The sequence below is a fragment of the Artibeus jamaicensis genome, unplaced genomic scaffold (genome assembly GCF_021234435.1).
Source record: "Artibeus jamaicensis isolate MK-2021 breed Jamaican fruit bat unplaced genomic scaffold, CSHL_Jam_final scaffold_2172, whole genome shotgun sequence".
Taxonomy (NCBI): Eukaryota; Metazoa; Chordata; class Mammalia; order Chiroptera; family Phyllostomidae; genus Artibeus; species Artibeus jamaicensis.
This window is the reverse complement of record NW_026522031.1, coordinates 2,736,253-2,750,919: the sequence shown is the minus strand read 5'-3', so window position 1 is coordinate 2,750,919 and position 14,667 is coordinate 2,736,253. Positions and strand designations below refer to the sequence as shown.

The window sequence follows — 14,667 nt, the reverse complement described above, 5'->3', positions numbered from 1 at the left end:
TTCTCTACAACTCGTTACCCACGATCACCTCTCACTGCCAGTTTGTTTGCTGTTGCTCCACAGTCTTCATGGCACATACTGCAAACCCTGGCGGAAAACAAGGGAAGTGATCCTGCCCGCGGTGCGTCAGAACTCCAGCTGCACGACAAACACGCACCATGCCCTGAAACGCCGCTGTGCTAGCTGAGCTGGAGGGGGCAACGGGCAGTGTGAGTGAAGGCAACCCTGGCTTACAGCACTGCGTGGCCTTTGGGGAACAGGGGAAACTACCACTGACTTCTCCTGAGCTGCAAAGGCGAAGCTGTATCCCAGCTGGCAATGACAAAGAACCCCCTGAACAGCCAAATGTGCCCTTGGTGTTCTGGATGTCCGCTTTGGATTAATCGTCCGGTGATATGTAAACAATGAGGCACTGGCTGAAAACTCTGCTGGCAGTGAGCAGCAGGTCCCTTGTAGGCTGGCCTTTAGAGCGGGTCACTCTGGTTTGCGTCCATGTGTTATGAGGGGAATGACAAAACAAGGTGAAGCCGTGTCTAAGCCTGAGATGCCAAGGTGCAGGTGGCGGGAGATACACGAAGATGACCTGCTGGCCTCCAGGACATACTGAGTACAGCAAGGCTGTCTCGGAAAGCTTTTTTCCCAAAAGTGGAAACAGCTTTGTTTATTTGTTCTTATTATAAAAGTAATGCACTTTTAATGCTCTAAAAAATATATTAGGAATTACAAAAGTGTAAGGGAAATCACACAGAATCCCAGCACGCAGAGACCATAACAGAATCTTGTAATAAAAGGCACTGTGTGCACACAGCAATGAATGTGCACATGCGCATCACCAGACCACTGGGAAAATGGGTAAAACGGCTGTGCCTGCAGCACTGACCTGGGGGAGGCGGTGGCAGCATAGCGTTGGTCAGGGAAGCTCCCGGAGAGCTCTGGGCCAGACTAACAGGAGAGAGGACTGCAGCTGAGAATGACAAGGACCAGCAGAACCACAGCCCCAGGGTCGCCACCCGCAGAGGACGGATTTCACCCCTCATTACAGTTTTAGGTCTTTGCTGCTAAGTAAGCTTTATTCCGTAAACCCTACCAATGAAATTGGTCCACAAACAAAAGATGTGAAGAAGGTAGATTAGTCTGGAAGCTGTTTAGGTCAGATACTAACGCACTCAGCAACCCCCTTCAACTTGGGCTAAAGCTTAATATCCCACTGGGATCTTGCCTGTCCAGACTCATCCAGCCTCCGTTCTACGCCAAGCACAGGTTACAGTGTGAGTGCACAGAGCAGGCAGGTAGTAAAATGAGTACCTACAACAGCGAGACGGACGCCTAACACACAGCAACGCTCCACAAATCCCCCGTGGCCGCATCAGTGTTGGGACAGAGGCGCGCACAGACGATGGGGGTCTATCACCTTGGCGTAGCACCGATAAGCTGGACGGTTCCCTATTTTGTACACGCATACGTAAAAACCATCCCTAGGAGAATAAACAGCTGGTGGATGTCAAACAGACAGGAACTAACAAGGCTGATGGCACAAAAAGGGGAACAGGGAGCGACAGTGAGGAGAAAGGAGAAATACCATCATTTTATATAAAAGAATATTTTAATTACTGTCCTCAGAACTATAAAGACTATACATGATTTGGAAAAGTGGCTCTATCAAGCGCTGGCCAAAGAAGAACGATCCACTCTAGGCCTTCTCCTTCGTCTGGTCACTTAGAAATATGATGTTATCTGTAAAGAAGCCAGAGCATAAACATTACTTTCAGAACTCGTCGCCATCCCTCTTCATCATTCCCTCTAAGACACACACACTTCAGTGCTGTTAGCTAAAAAGATGTCACACAGATCCTCAAAACACTGCATAACCCTGCGGTGTTCCCGGGAGGCGTATACAACAGGCGTGATGGAGCTCACAGCCGGGCTGCAGCTGTCTGTCAGGCAATTGGGCCTTGCGAGAGGAGGAGACATTTCTCAGTTTCCCTGAGGAGAGCTGAGGTCTTCTCAGCAGTAACTTTCTACCAAATGAGCCACAGATTCCGAAACTTTCCGTGCTCAGACAGGGCCCAGAGCAGGCAGCACACCCTCCCGCAGAAGGACCCAGGCCCAGCGTCCCCCTGCCGGGGCGTGGGGGAGGGGGAGGGGCAGGGTTGGACACAAGGCCTTGTGAGGAAGGACAGACTTATTTCCATGTTCAAGGAAGTTTGAATGCTCACATACAAGCATTTTATTTTTAAATTTCAAAACATTTAGTTTTACGTATCTATTCTTTGGAAAATTCTTACTAATCAGTATTACAGAGAGCATTTTTATCTAAGAACATCAGACATTACTCTTAAACTGCTGTCCCAGATGGAGTTCATCCCAGATGGGGTTTGTTTAGGACAAGCAAAGGAAAAGAAGTAAGTAGTACTTCCTGCATAGCTCCAAAGGATCCAGACTCCTTTAACTTGAAATTACTCAAAAATGGTTATTACATAATGACTGAATATTTGTTCATAACTATATGCATCTAAAAATAGAATATTCTGAGGCAGAATGGTTATTTCAGGAGAGTATCAGAGCTGTGACACTGTGGAGGCAAGAGCGCCACCCACTGGCGGGGGTTTCTAAGTTACAGACATGACCTTTCAGAATTAAAAATCCAGCCATGAAACAGATCAACCAAATAAACTCTACTCCCTTCAATTCAAATGTCACTAAAGACCTATTCATTTTTACTATGACCTATAAGCCTACATTAATTACTCAACCACCCATGCTAGTGAATACTGTAACAGGAAAAACACAAATTAGCAGATAATCTGAAATGCATCTGTTTGGCTAGGTTTATAACAATTCACACAATCCGAAATCAGTCCACACATTTGGTATCCAGAGAAACAGGAAAGTGTTAAATGCTCGTAAAATAAATAATTGAGAAAGATACAGAAATGTCCATTGTTAACAAATGTCTTATTTTAGTACTTTATCCAAGAATGGGTGGGGGACCATTTATCTCATTATAAAATGAACTGTCAATTAAATTTCAGTTTTTCTGGGGTTTTTTAAATAATTTCTTAAAAGATTTTATTTATTTACTTTTTTAGAGAAAGGGGAAGGGAGGGAGAAAGAGAGGGAGAGAAACATGAGTGAGTAGTTGGCTCTCACACACACATGCCCCCTACTGGGTACCTGGACGACAACCCAGGCACGTGCCCTGACTAGGAATCAAACCAGCAACCTTTCCATTCACTGGTTGGCACTCAGTCAACTGAGCCACACCAGCCAGGGCAGTTTTTCTATTTATATATCAAATTATATACTAAAATTATGTACAAATTATGTTTTAATCAATTATGTACTAAAACTAACTGTAATAACCCAATGAAGAAAAAATGTACATTTAGCACCTTTCAGAGAATTAGGGAAAAACTTCTTAATTTCTCTTTAAGTATGTAATTTTTTACAAATATAAACTATAGTTTATTCTGATACACCTGAAAGGAGAAAATGGAACGGACACACACGTTCAGAGAAAAGGCACCGCAGTCACGTGCCACTGGATGGCGGAGTCAGGTTCCGAGAAATGGGTGCTGGGCGGTCCCAGTGTGGTGCTGACGCCACAGAGGGCACTGACTCAGACCCGGATGGCCCAGCCAACCGCACGCCCGGCCATGCGGTGCAGCCTGGTGCTCCTGGGCTGCAAGCCTGTGCAGCCTGTTACTGTACCCAAGTACGCACCATTACGTCAGGCTCGAGAAAAAATGATAAACCCAGAGGTGCTGGGTGCAACACTTTCTGTTCTGTATCAAAGTTCCTTTTCATAAGTAGAGAGTACATTCTAAGATGGTAACAGTGTGGTAAATATATAAACCAGTAACACAGTCATTTAACACTATCAAGTAGCACACACATAACTGTGTGTGCTATACTTTTACACAACTGGCAGCGCAGGCTTGTTGACACCAGCACACCTCACACAGGTGAGTAACGTGTTGTGCTGTGACATTACAATGACTACCACGTCACTAGGCCACAGGAAATTTTCAGCTCCATTATAATATTATGGCCCCACCGCCCACATGTGGTTCTTTGTTGACCCAAGGTCTTTATGTGGTACCTGACTGTAAAATTTCCAAATGCTGAAGAGCTTGTTCATAGATTTTTTTTAAACGACAACAGGTATCAAATTACTATGGTATTGAGATCCATTAATACATTTAAGAGAAGAATGTCATATTGAAAAAACATTAATGTCAACTTAAAGATGTCCAAAGGGGTATAGTTTTCAAAATTCCCGTAGAATTTTGAAACAAGTCTGAAAACTGCTCTAGGAGATAGCTTCTTAATATTCTTTAACCCTGTGTGTCTATCTTTTCCAGGTTATTTTGTACGTTGTTTAATGAGAACAACAGGAATTTAAAATGAAAGCATCATAAGCACCAAAAAGGTTCTACTAAATAAATCTGCACAAACGTCCAATGCTGCGCACACCGGTGCAGCTCCGCCTTGCCACAGGCTCCTCCCTGTTTAGGCCGTGCCCTTCAAAGGCCCTGCGTTTCAGCGCAGCTGACTCCACAGTCAGAACCAGCACAGATAGTTCCATCTATGCTCAGCACTGCTTGTGAATTAAAGCGGTCTGAGCATGGAGATGATTTTCTAAAGGAATAGGTAAATGTGTGCAGGCCCACAAACCACACCCAGAATCCCTCTGGTGAGCTGCAGGACGATCCCATCAGCATCAGCACTCCCAGCCCAGCTGAAGTCACTTATAACACAGCCAAGCTTCTAAAGAAGGGGGGGAAAGAGGACAGCTGTCATCACAAGCTTCTTACCAGCTATGATTGTTGTTGCTTGCCGCCTCACATTATTTTTATCCATGTATTCACCGTAGTCTACTTTCCCTTCCACATAAATTCGAGACCTGAAATAAAATGTATGGCTTTTATCCTGGGGATTAATATGCTTTACAGGAGTCAGATCAGAAGCAGTAGTGAGTATACACTAAAAATGAAACATACAATCACAGATAACCTCATTTTTGCTACCACTTTGCAAAGCTCAGAATTACGAGTACTGAAATAGCATGTACACACTTGAGTCCTCTCATTAAAAAGGACAATGTTTTCATCCTTGAACTGACTGGGGTCCCAAGAAAGTTTACATACCCAAAGAGGACACACAGATGGCCAACAGACGTGAAAAGGTGCTCGTTGTCACTATCATCAGAGAAATGCATAAAAACCAATGAGATACCACCTCAAACCTGTCGGAAGGGCCATCATCAATACATTATCAAAGTACCGAAGAGGATGTGGAGAAAAGGGAACCCCCGTGCACTGCTGGTGGGAACGCAGGCTGGTGCCGTCGGTGTGGAAAGAACTCAGAAAATTAAAAATGAACCTGCCTTTTGACCCAGCAATCCCACTTCTGGGAATGTATCTGAAGGAAGCCAAAACACTAAGTGAAAGAACGTAAAGCACCTCTATGTTAATTGCAGTGTTATTTACAATCACCAAGATATGGAAGCCCCCCAAGTGTCCATCAGTAGGTGAGTACATAAAACAATTACAGACATTCACACAATGAAATACTACTTGACCATAAAAGAAAATTTTACCCTTTGCAACAGCATGGGTGGACCTGGAGAACACTGAGCTAAGTGCAATAAGCCAGTCAGAGAAAGACAAATACCATATAATTCCACTCATATGTGGAATCTAAAGAACTGAAATAACAAGGAAAATGGGGACAGACTCACAGATGGAGAGTAGGATGACAGCTACGGGTACAGGCAGGGAAATTAGGGAGTGAAAGGACTGAGCGAAAAGGAAAAAGGACTCGTGGACATGGACAACAGTGTGGTGACTGCTGGGGAAAGAGGGGAATAAGGGGGCTAAATAGAAATGGAAAATACATACAATAAAGATAAAAAGTTTTGTGTTTTTTTAAAGATTTTATTTATTTATCTTTAGAGGGGAAGGGAAGGAGAGAGGGAGAGAAACATCAATGTATGGTTGCCTTTCGTGCGTCCCCTGCTGGGAACTGGCCTGCAGGGAACCTGCCTGCAACCCTGGCATGTGCCCTGACTGGGAATCGAACCGCGATTGTCTGGTTCACAGGCCCACGCTCAATCCACTGAGCTACACCAGCCAGGGCTTAAGATAAAGTTTTAAAAAAATTGTTTTCAAAGTCTTAAGCTAAAATTAACAAAAAAAAAGAAAAGCAACCTTAAGACCACGACAGCAGAAGGGTGACCAAGTTGCAGCCTTCAAATGTCTTGGGTTGGTCTCCAATGTGTCATTTCCCATGACCCTTGATTTTGGACCCCTAACAGATCTGACTTTCACTTATTTTCCAATTCCTAAAGTTATTCTCAAGAGGCTTAAATTATTAAAATTCAAAATGGAGGTTTACAGCTTAGGGTTTCACTCATAGTCACTAGGACTCTCTGCACCAGCTAACAGGCTGAGCCAGAAGACGGTCAGAACGAGCCGGGGGGGAACTGCAGGCACACATTTTCCTTGAAACTTCTACCAATTTGCGTGTGTGTGCAGATGTTCACACATACATGTATAAAGGACAATGGAGGTGCACACAAAGAAAAGGTCACTGAAGAGAAACTGAAACTGCAGTCTCCGCTGAAGTTACTGTTCATGACATACATTAACTGTGACCACTCCTGCTGTTAAACACGCCCTTTTGTCCTGTGGGTTCAGAAAAAGCACTCAAAAGAGAGCAAAGAAGCCAACATAAAAATGTCAAGTACGGAATAACTGATGTGAACGTGACCGTAACACCTCACCGTGTCAGGCTTCGTGCACCCCAGATCCTGTGCCAAGGCCGTCACGTGGCAGACAGACGCACGCACCATTGCCGGGACCCCTATAAACCTCTGCTGCATGTGCTCCGGGGCACCCGGTACACCTGCCTTCCCCCTGGTCTCAGCCGCTTCTGTGTATGCACGCACCCTGTTTTCCCTAAGCTCTAAGGTCTCAGAAGATTAAACCAGGTTTCATCCGCCGTTTCACACAAAGCAGCACTTGCAAAGTATTAAGCACTGCATAAATCTCTCGAGTTCATATAATTAGTGGTACTCAGGAACAAAGGCGTTACACACTCCATGAGGAATACTCATCAGATTTTAAACCACTCCAGTTGTAAGCCTCGCCCTGCCACAACTTACCCCTTTTTCACATACTGGTACGCCACATCTCTGAGGCCTGGCCGGAAGACTGAAATTCTGTGCCACGTTGTCTTTTGACTAACATCACCTAAATCACAAGAACGGGAAACAGGGTTACAAAGGCCAGCAGGCCACAGAAATGCCAAGGTACCCATGCCCAGCACAACCAAAGTCCCTGTGTCCAAGACAACAGAGCAAAGCTAGGGAAGAAAGGTCCTTTCTGAAAGCAGCTCATCTCTAGTGAGAGAACTGGAAGTAAACAATGTCTCTTTATTGCTGGTAACATTACCAACCCAGTCTTTTAACTCACCCATTTGGTATGTTTCGTTTTCTCCTGATTTCCACATCTCATTTGTGGCTAAAGAGAATATTGTGACCGGGTTTTTCCCTTCTGCCTGTCTCATGACAGGGTCCTGACCCACTCGCCCGAGTAACTGCACACGGTTCAGAGCTGAAATGCAACATGTAGGTAAAATAAGACCAGAGTAACATCCACAAGAGGCAAATCAGTCGAAGGGACAAATAATGAGAGACTGGGAGTAGAGGGTGGACAAGAAGAGAGGAAATATTCTTAGAGTAGCCCCACAAAACAATGTTAAGCTCTTTATATGAAATTCTTCTTTAAAATACCTTTAAAACAAACAAAAAAAACTGTCTCATTAAAAAAAAAAATCTGAGATCTGAAAATCTTTACAAATACAAGAAAATGCATCTATGAAACAACAGGCTTCACAAACTTTCGGTCCCTTGGCCAAATAGCACATAACCTTCAAAAACTCAAGGAAATTCTACCACAGGAAAGAGACAAGAGGGAGTAAAAACTGACTGGTAATGGAAGAAGGGCCCAGTTCACACTCAGCCCTGCAGCCTGACGGGGCAAGCCAAGATCCGAGAGGCCAATGTGAGCCAAAGGCATGATGACTAACAGATCATAACCCAACCAGTGCACCTCTGCAACACATTTGTGAAAATATTAGCACACTGCTGGAAACTGCATACTTTAAACTTGGAACTTAGCTACTACTTACATCTTTCAAGAACCAAGCTGCTTACTGTTTCAGACTCATGTCTTACAAATTGATGAAACACCTAAAGTGGAACAAATGAATAAAATGGGTATAATTTTTTGGAATATGGGGGAGAGGCAAACACACACAGGAGACCTCCTCACATTCGGGCACCATCCAGGCAGCTGCTCCCATGGCACGCGTCCACAGAAGACAAAAGACGCACACCTCCCATGATGTCCCATCGCATGGCGCCAGAAGGACCATGCGCCACTTAGGGTGGCCTACTACAGAAGCCCAAAGGTATTGGGTTGGCCAGAAAGTCAGTTCAGCTTTTTCCATAAAATAGAAGACATCCTTCATTTTCACCAATCACTCTATTGATTTGGATATTTTGAGTATGTTGCCTATTTCCCATATAGTATAAATTGACTGCTCTAAATTAATGTCTCGGTTTGATCACTATCAACTTCAGCTGGTCCACCAGACAGTGAAGCATTGTTCAGTGACAAATCTCCAGCACAAAACTTCAGAGCACTTTTGACACATTTGATCAGTCATAGCACCTTCTCCACACACTGCACAAATCTTTTTTGCATTTCAGTTGTGTTTTTATTTCTCCTGAAATAACAAAAAAATAACATGCTGGAAGTGTCGCATATTTTCTCTATCTTCAACATGAAAATGGCTACACAAAAATTTGCCAACTTTGGTAAGTTTTTTTTTAAATGCACACTGATATGACAGCTGTCACAATACAATCCAACAATATTGTTTCAAATTAAGTCAAAGACAACTAAGTGTTACCAGGGCCATCTTACAGACAAATGAACTTTTTGGCCAACCCAGTACAACAGAGGCACCAGACAGCATGCCCAAGACAGTGAACAGAGTCTGCTCCTGTTTCTTTTGTGGTAACACTCTTGATTATGGTGCCTCTGTGGCTGCCTGCATAAGGTAAAATCCAATATGTGCTGGAAAAATTCATGTTTTCAATGGGCCAAAGAAAAAAGGCTCAGATAGTCAAAATTTGGTTCTTTGAAAAATTTCAAAGATGTGACTGTCCAAATGCATGTGCCAGAAAAGGCAGTCACTGCCATGTAACAGCAGCGCTCACTGATGATGACAGCTATCATGACTGGACACCAACCAAGTGCCTTAGCTCTTACCAATTAATCCTGAGAATAAATCAATGAACTATGCAAAATTATCCCCACTTTAGAGATGAAAGAAAATGAAGTTCTGGGACATTAAGTAACTTGCCCAAACCCTATAGGAAGTAAGTGGCAAGTCATGCCTAGAACCCAGAACCTTCCAACATCAGGGCTGCTGCTTTCCCAGTGCCCTCTGGAGCCTCCTTAAAGGCATTCTGTTCCAGGGCTACTGCTAAGATATGAGCACACATCACTGGGCCCATCTCTGGGTTCATAGTGCTAAACCGTGACATCAAAGGAACCCTATATGCCAAGTGGCAGCACTGTTCATGTATAAAGCAGATGTCCACCAATCAAATAAACACCCACCATTTCTGGGGTACTGTTGGCTAATGAAGCCTATTGCTATGTTTTGGGGCCAAAGGTGGATAAGAAAATAAAGATGCCAGTCAGAACATACTAAAGAATCAAGCTGCTAACTAGTCATGTGTATAATGATTCTTCTAGAAGTACACTAATTTCAGTATGCCTATGAATCAGGTGGGCTCTTAAGTCATGGAATAATGTTTCACTTCGGACCCTCCATTTTGGACACAAAAATAAGGACCCTCCATATCAAATCAGTACACATCAAATGGTTGGGCTCAAAGGTCTTCTGCCTCTGCAGCCAAATTTCTAAAGAAATCTAACCACAGAGGCTGATAATAACCCATCTTGGCACTAACGTGGAAAAGTGATTACCTGTAATACAGGCCTTCGAAACATTGCTTCTACTTTTCTTTTCCCACAATCCAATCTTTAGTCTTTTCCTGAAAGGAAAAAAAGAGGGAGATAAATGAATACCACCTCTCATAGCAAGAGCACGAATTCACTAATCCTGAATTCCTACGTGCTCTCCTCACTTTTACACCACCCACCTTATGACCATAACACGTCGACAGTCCTACACAGCTGACGAGGATTCCTCCCCAACAAAAACCTGACACCTGGATCTTTTTGATCCCCGTTAGCTTCCTCGTTCTCCAACTCATAAGAAAAATTCTTATAGTGAGTTATTCCCATTCCCATTCCAGTCTTCTCAAATTTTATTAATAGGCAGGCTCCCGGAGGTCAGGGATTTTTGTCGGATTTACTCACTGTCAAATCCAATCCACCTGAAACAGTTCCTAACACATAGGAAGGGCTCCATACACATTGCGATGTCAGCAAGGGACTTAAATCTGAAACTTGTTGCTGCAAAAATTACTGCCTCCATCCCGATTAGCAAAGACTAAGGAGAGTCCTGGGCTCCCCGGCCTTGTCGCCGGGGATGGCAGGCGCTCTTTCTCAAAGTGGCTCTCCCAGCAAATGATGTAGAGGGGCTGAGATATGAGAGGAAACCGCAAAGTCCTCCCCACGCGTGACAAAAGAAGGGACAGACACCGACAGCACCACCTCCGACCAACACAGGGCCGCACGAACACCCAGCACAGAACTCATGCCGTCCTCCTATCCTCACCAGGCGCACCAGCCAAACAGTGCGGAGACAGCAGGTCGCTCACCGGCGCAGGTGTGACGCAAGACTCGCGAGAAAAAGGAGAAACCGGAAAGTCCGTGGCGTGCGTGGTCCAAAAGCGCCCAGCCAATCACCGCGGGAGACACGCCCCCTTAACGCATTGGTTCCGGGAACTTTTTCCACCAGCGCGACCGGGAAGTCTACGCCGCCAAGTGGTGAGTGGGACTGATTTCAAGTTTCAAATGAAACGGAATTCCTAACCGGGCCCTGGAGGAGGGGTCGAGGTACGCGACACAAAAGATAGCTCCGCCTCTGGAAAACTAGAAAAATTCAGACGTCCCAAAACAGAACAAGAACTAAAAAAAGGAGAGTGGGCATAGAGCTGAGAATGCAAAATAAGGAGTCGCCAAAAATTGGCAATCAATGTAAGTATTTTAATGCAATGTTTAAAAAAGCGAAAATTGATGCAAAAAAGTTCGTGCTGAACAGAGATTAGTATTTTAATTAAATACAAGCTTTGAGCCATACTGGATTCTGAGGCAATTGGAAAAAAATATGCGCCCCTCTATTTCTACGTATTCAAAAAAATATCCAAACTATTACATTTTAAATTGAAGAAATAGTGAATAATTCAAAAGTAGCTGTATTAAAACTTACAATATTGTTTAAAGTTTAAATATTTTATTTATACCAATAACACTTTATTATAATTTTACTTTCCTGGCTTTAATGGACACACACTGCTTGGTAATATTTTCAATATCGAATAATATCGGCTTATTTCCAACTGCAAGAATTGTCATGTCTGACAACTTTTCTTGACCAAGTGGCCATCTTGAATAATTTTAATTAACTTCAGCTTACAGATCTTGTATTTATTTAAAATTCTGGTATTTCATTTATTATGGATATTTTTATTAATTTTAATATTTCTAAAATATTGCATTAAAGTATCATTAACCTGGATGGCTGACTTTTGGTGCCCCTTAAATTTTGTCTCCTTCACCCTAATCTTGGCCCTGGTAATGAAGAGGAATCTGGAGCCCCTCAGATTGCAGAATAAAGGCCAGAGAGGGTTTCCCCCTTATCCTGGTCCTTGCAACTTCCAGCTTCTAGAAAAGGAAGGTACCCTCTAGATCATTCTAACACATGCAAATTTCCTCAGGACCCAGCTTAAAACCCTTCAATGTCCACCTTTGCCCCTGAAGGAAAAACTGTGAACTGCTTAACATGGTTCCCAAAACACACCTCGACCCACGTAAAAGTCTGACTTAATGGTTGGTATTATTGACATAGAACATCCCAAACCTGTGAAAATGCTTTAGAAGTTTATTGAGCTACACTGATGACATATGCTGGGGAGCAAAATGTGACATATTCCATAGAATGGCAGTTTTGCAGCTTATTTTTTACATTAGAATCAAAGAAGAAGATGTAAGGAAGGTGCATGAACTTCATTGATGGTACATTACGAAAGTTGAAGAAAGCATGGGGGGAGTGGGAAATCTCTAGGCTTAGATACAAGGCAAATGGAGAAACTTTTTACGATGGAAGGTATAGAGTAGTAATTAACAAAGCACATAGAGATGGTTGTGGGGAACAAGATAACGATGAGGAATTCTGTGGGCTCACACTGTGGTGCTGATGATTGTGTCTTCTGAGGTACAAAAAAAAACCGAAATAGGCTCTGACATTTCAAATGTACATTATGCTAGCTACATAAGAACAATGGACAGAGGTCACTTAAAGATTGACCTTTGCCAAAGGCCTGGGATGCCCAGTTAAGAATTTGTAATCAGACCATCCTGTGGGGTTACTTTGGGTCACTGAGCTTGTCAGGCCTGCCTTGTGTCCTGCCCCCCAGCCCCTTCACAAGGCTTGTCGGTTTTATTGCACAGTCCCCTTTTTATTCACAGTATATTTCTATATGTTTAGCTCCATTGTATGTCTCCCTTCACAATGTTTAATTCCTGAAATACTGTTGTTAACCAGTAATGATTTGAGGCTGTAAAACAAATTAAAAGCTTATTTGGAGTATTGAAGGATTCAATCCAAACAAGGAAGATTCAGGAAGTAATCCAACTGCACTCTGGAGAGAAGAACAAAGAGAGGCGGGGTTTATAAAGACAAAACCCACAAAATGTCATTCTTTTATGCAAATGAAGGATTGCCCCCAGTTTATTAAGGATTGGTTGATTCCAGTATGCAAATGAGGGGGTGAAAGTACAAAGGAGGAAGGTCCACAGAGGTCCAGGTAGCAGCTGTTGTTCTGGGATGTTTATGGCTGGGCCTTGAGCTGAGTTTAGAAATAGGTTTAGCAGCTTAATAGCAGCTCTGAGAACTGGGGCACAAGGTGTACCTCACTTCCTTAATAGCCTCCTGACTATTTTAAGGGACCCCCTTAGCAACGTCTATTCCATTTTATTATACTGTCTTTAGGCCTTGTGCAGGTATGAATCATTCCACATTCCACCCACTAAATCACTACCGTCAGTGCCACTCTGATTTCCTATTTAAAAATTCTCCTTCCCCTTGAGATGTTAAGTCAAATAAAAATCTAAATTTGTCTTTTCCTTTAAAGACAGTGTTTCCCCTTCCAAGCTCCTGATTTGTGTTAATGGTGCCAAGATGCTCCCAGAGTTGAACTTTGAAATTATCTTTAAAACTTCTCCCTGATCCCCTACATCTATCCCTCCATATACAGTCATTTGGCTCTAAAAGTTCTTTCTCTGTTATACCACTAATCACTCCCTCTTCGTGTTCACAAGTACTTTGTGGTAAGAAGAATGGAAAAGGTTGGTCTAAAAAAAAAAAAAGCACCATGCACATTGAAAATAGACACAGTATCTTCCACACCCAGCAGTGCCTATGTAGCAACTTTTCTTTTGGTGACTTCCTGCCCCATGGGGACCAGCAAACGACAGAGGGAGAGAAACCAATAATCCGCCACCCAGTCCATTCAGGTGTCATGGTAGGAACGTGGTAGAGAAGTCATCATAGTCCCTAATAGGAGTAGTTGTCATTGGCTAAGAAGACAAATATAACGAAAAAATTCCAGTCTGTACACTGCATACTCTTAATCTGCCTGTTTATAATCACGAATTGGGGTTGACCTTGTACTCTACTGCAAAGGACAAGGCTGGCTTGGGAGAGGCAAGAAATAAATTAACTTAATTTTGAAACCTTGAACAAAGATTGGTTTTTAAAAATGGCGATGGGCAATATGGAGCTCTGTACCCCCACTAAACAGCACAGAAAGAATTGCTACTGTAAGAAAGAAGAAAAACTGTATGATGGTTTATTCCATTGAAAAATAACAAAAATTAAGGGAAAAGAAGAAAATAAAGCATTAAAAAATTCTTACAAACCATTTATAGGCTACTTTATTAATGGTACACAATTATCAAATGCCTTAATGACCAACATTATTTTATGTCATAGACTGGCCATTTTAAGCTTTTGGGGCTGTGAAACTGGGCCTCAAAGCCAAGACCTGTCAGTACAAGCCTACTAAATTGTCACCTACCTACTTGTGAAATGGTTTCCAACATAAGTTTCTCATTCTTTGTTAGTTACATATTACAAAGAAGAGTTCTTTACCCAGATTTGGCTTTGGACAAGATAAAAACCTTTATTTACAAATATTCTATTCCTTTAAAAATATGTACAGAGAAAAGGATTTGAGATAAAATATGATAAAAATCACAGGAAACAAAGCCAAATTTTGATAAAATCAAGGAGAAATTGGTGACATGCAAAAAATCAAAACCAGTCATAGCACTTACAAGAGTGTCAGGGTGAATAGACCAAGGAGAGAGAATCACATCAAACTTCTCTCATCCC

The 14,667-nt window shown here is 42.8% G+C and overlaps 1 protein-coding gene across 3 annotated transcripts; it reads right to left on the bottom strand.

Moving 5' to 3' along the window:
• Positions 1-1,584: 1,584 nt before the first annotated feature.
• On the bottom strand, positions 1,585-10,919 carry SSBP1 (single stranded DNA binding protein 1). 3 transcript variants are annotated; one of them, XM_037138950.2, is made up of 7 exons: positions 10,828-10,919; positions 10,071-10,138; positions 8,197-8,257; positions 7,479-7,619; positions 7,169-7,256; positions 4,818-4,906; positions 1,585-1,734 (listed from the first exon to the last, which is right to left on the bottom strand). In XM_037138950.2, exons 2-7 carry the CDS (start codon positions 10,092-10,094, stop codon positions 1,691-1,693), a joined length of 447 nt encoding a protein of 148 aa, XP_036994845.1. In that variant the 5' UTR covers positions 10,095-10,138; positions 10,828-10,919; the 3' UTR covers positions 1,585-1,690. The 3 variants fall into 3 exon arrangements, with proteins under 3 accessions (XP_036994845.1, XP_036994855.1, XP_036994864.1); XM_037138960.2 differs by having other exon boundaries at positions 10,764-10,864; XM_037138969.2 differs by lacking the exon at positions 10,828-10,919 and adding an exon at positions 10,467-10,728.
• Positions 10,920-14,667: the final 3,748 nt, after the last annotated feature.

Bases quoted from the DNA above. Each gene is read 5' to 3' on its own strand.
- SSBP1 (XM_037138950.2), bottom strand. From the start codon at position 10,094: ATGTTTCGAAGGCCTGTATTACAG. The intron at 8,258-10,070 runs GTAATCACTTTT...GTTCCACTTTAG, and splicing joins TTCGAAGGCCTGTATTACAG to GTGTTTCATCAATTTGTAAG. The intron at 7,620-8,196 runs GTAAGTAGTAGC...GTTGCATTTCAG, and splicing joins CAGCTTGGTTCTTGAAAGAT to CTCTGAACCGTGTGCAGTTA.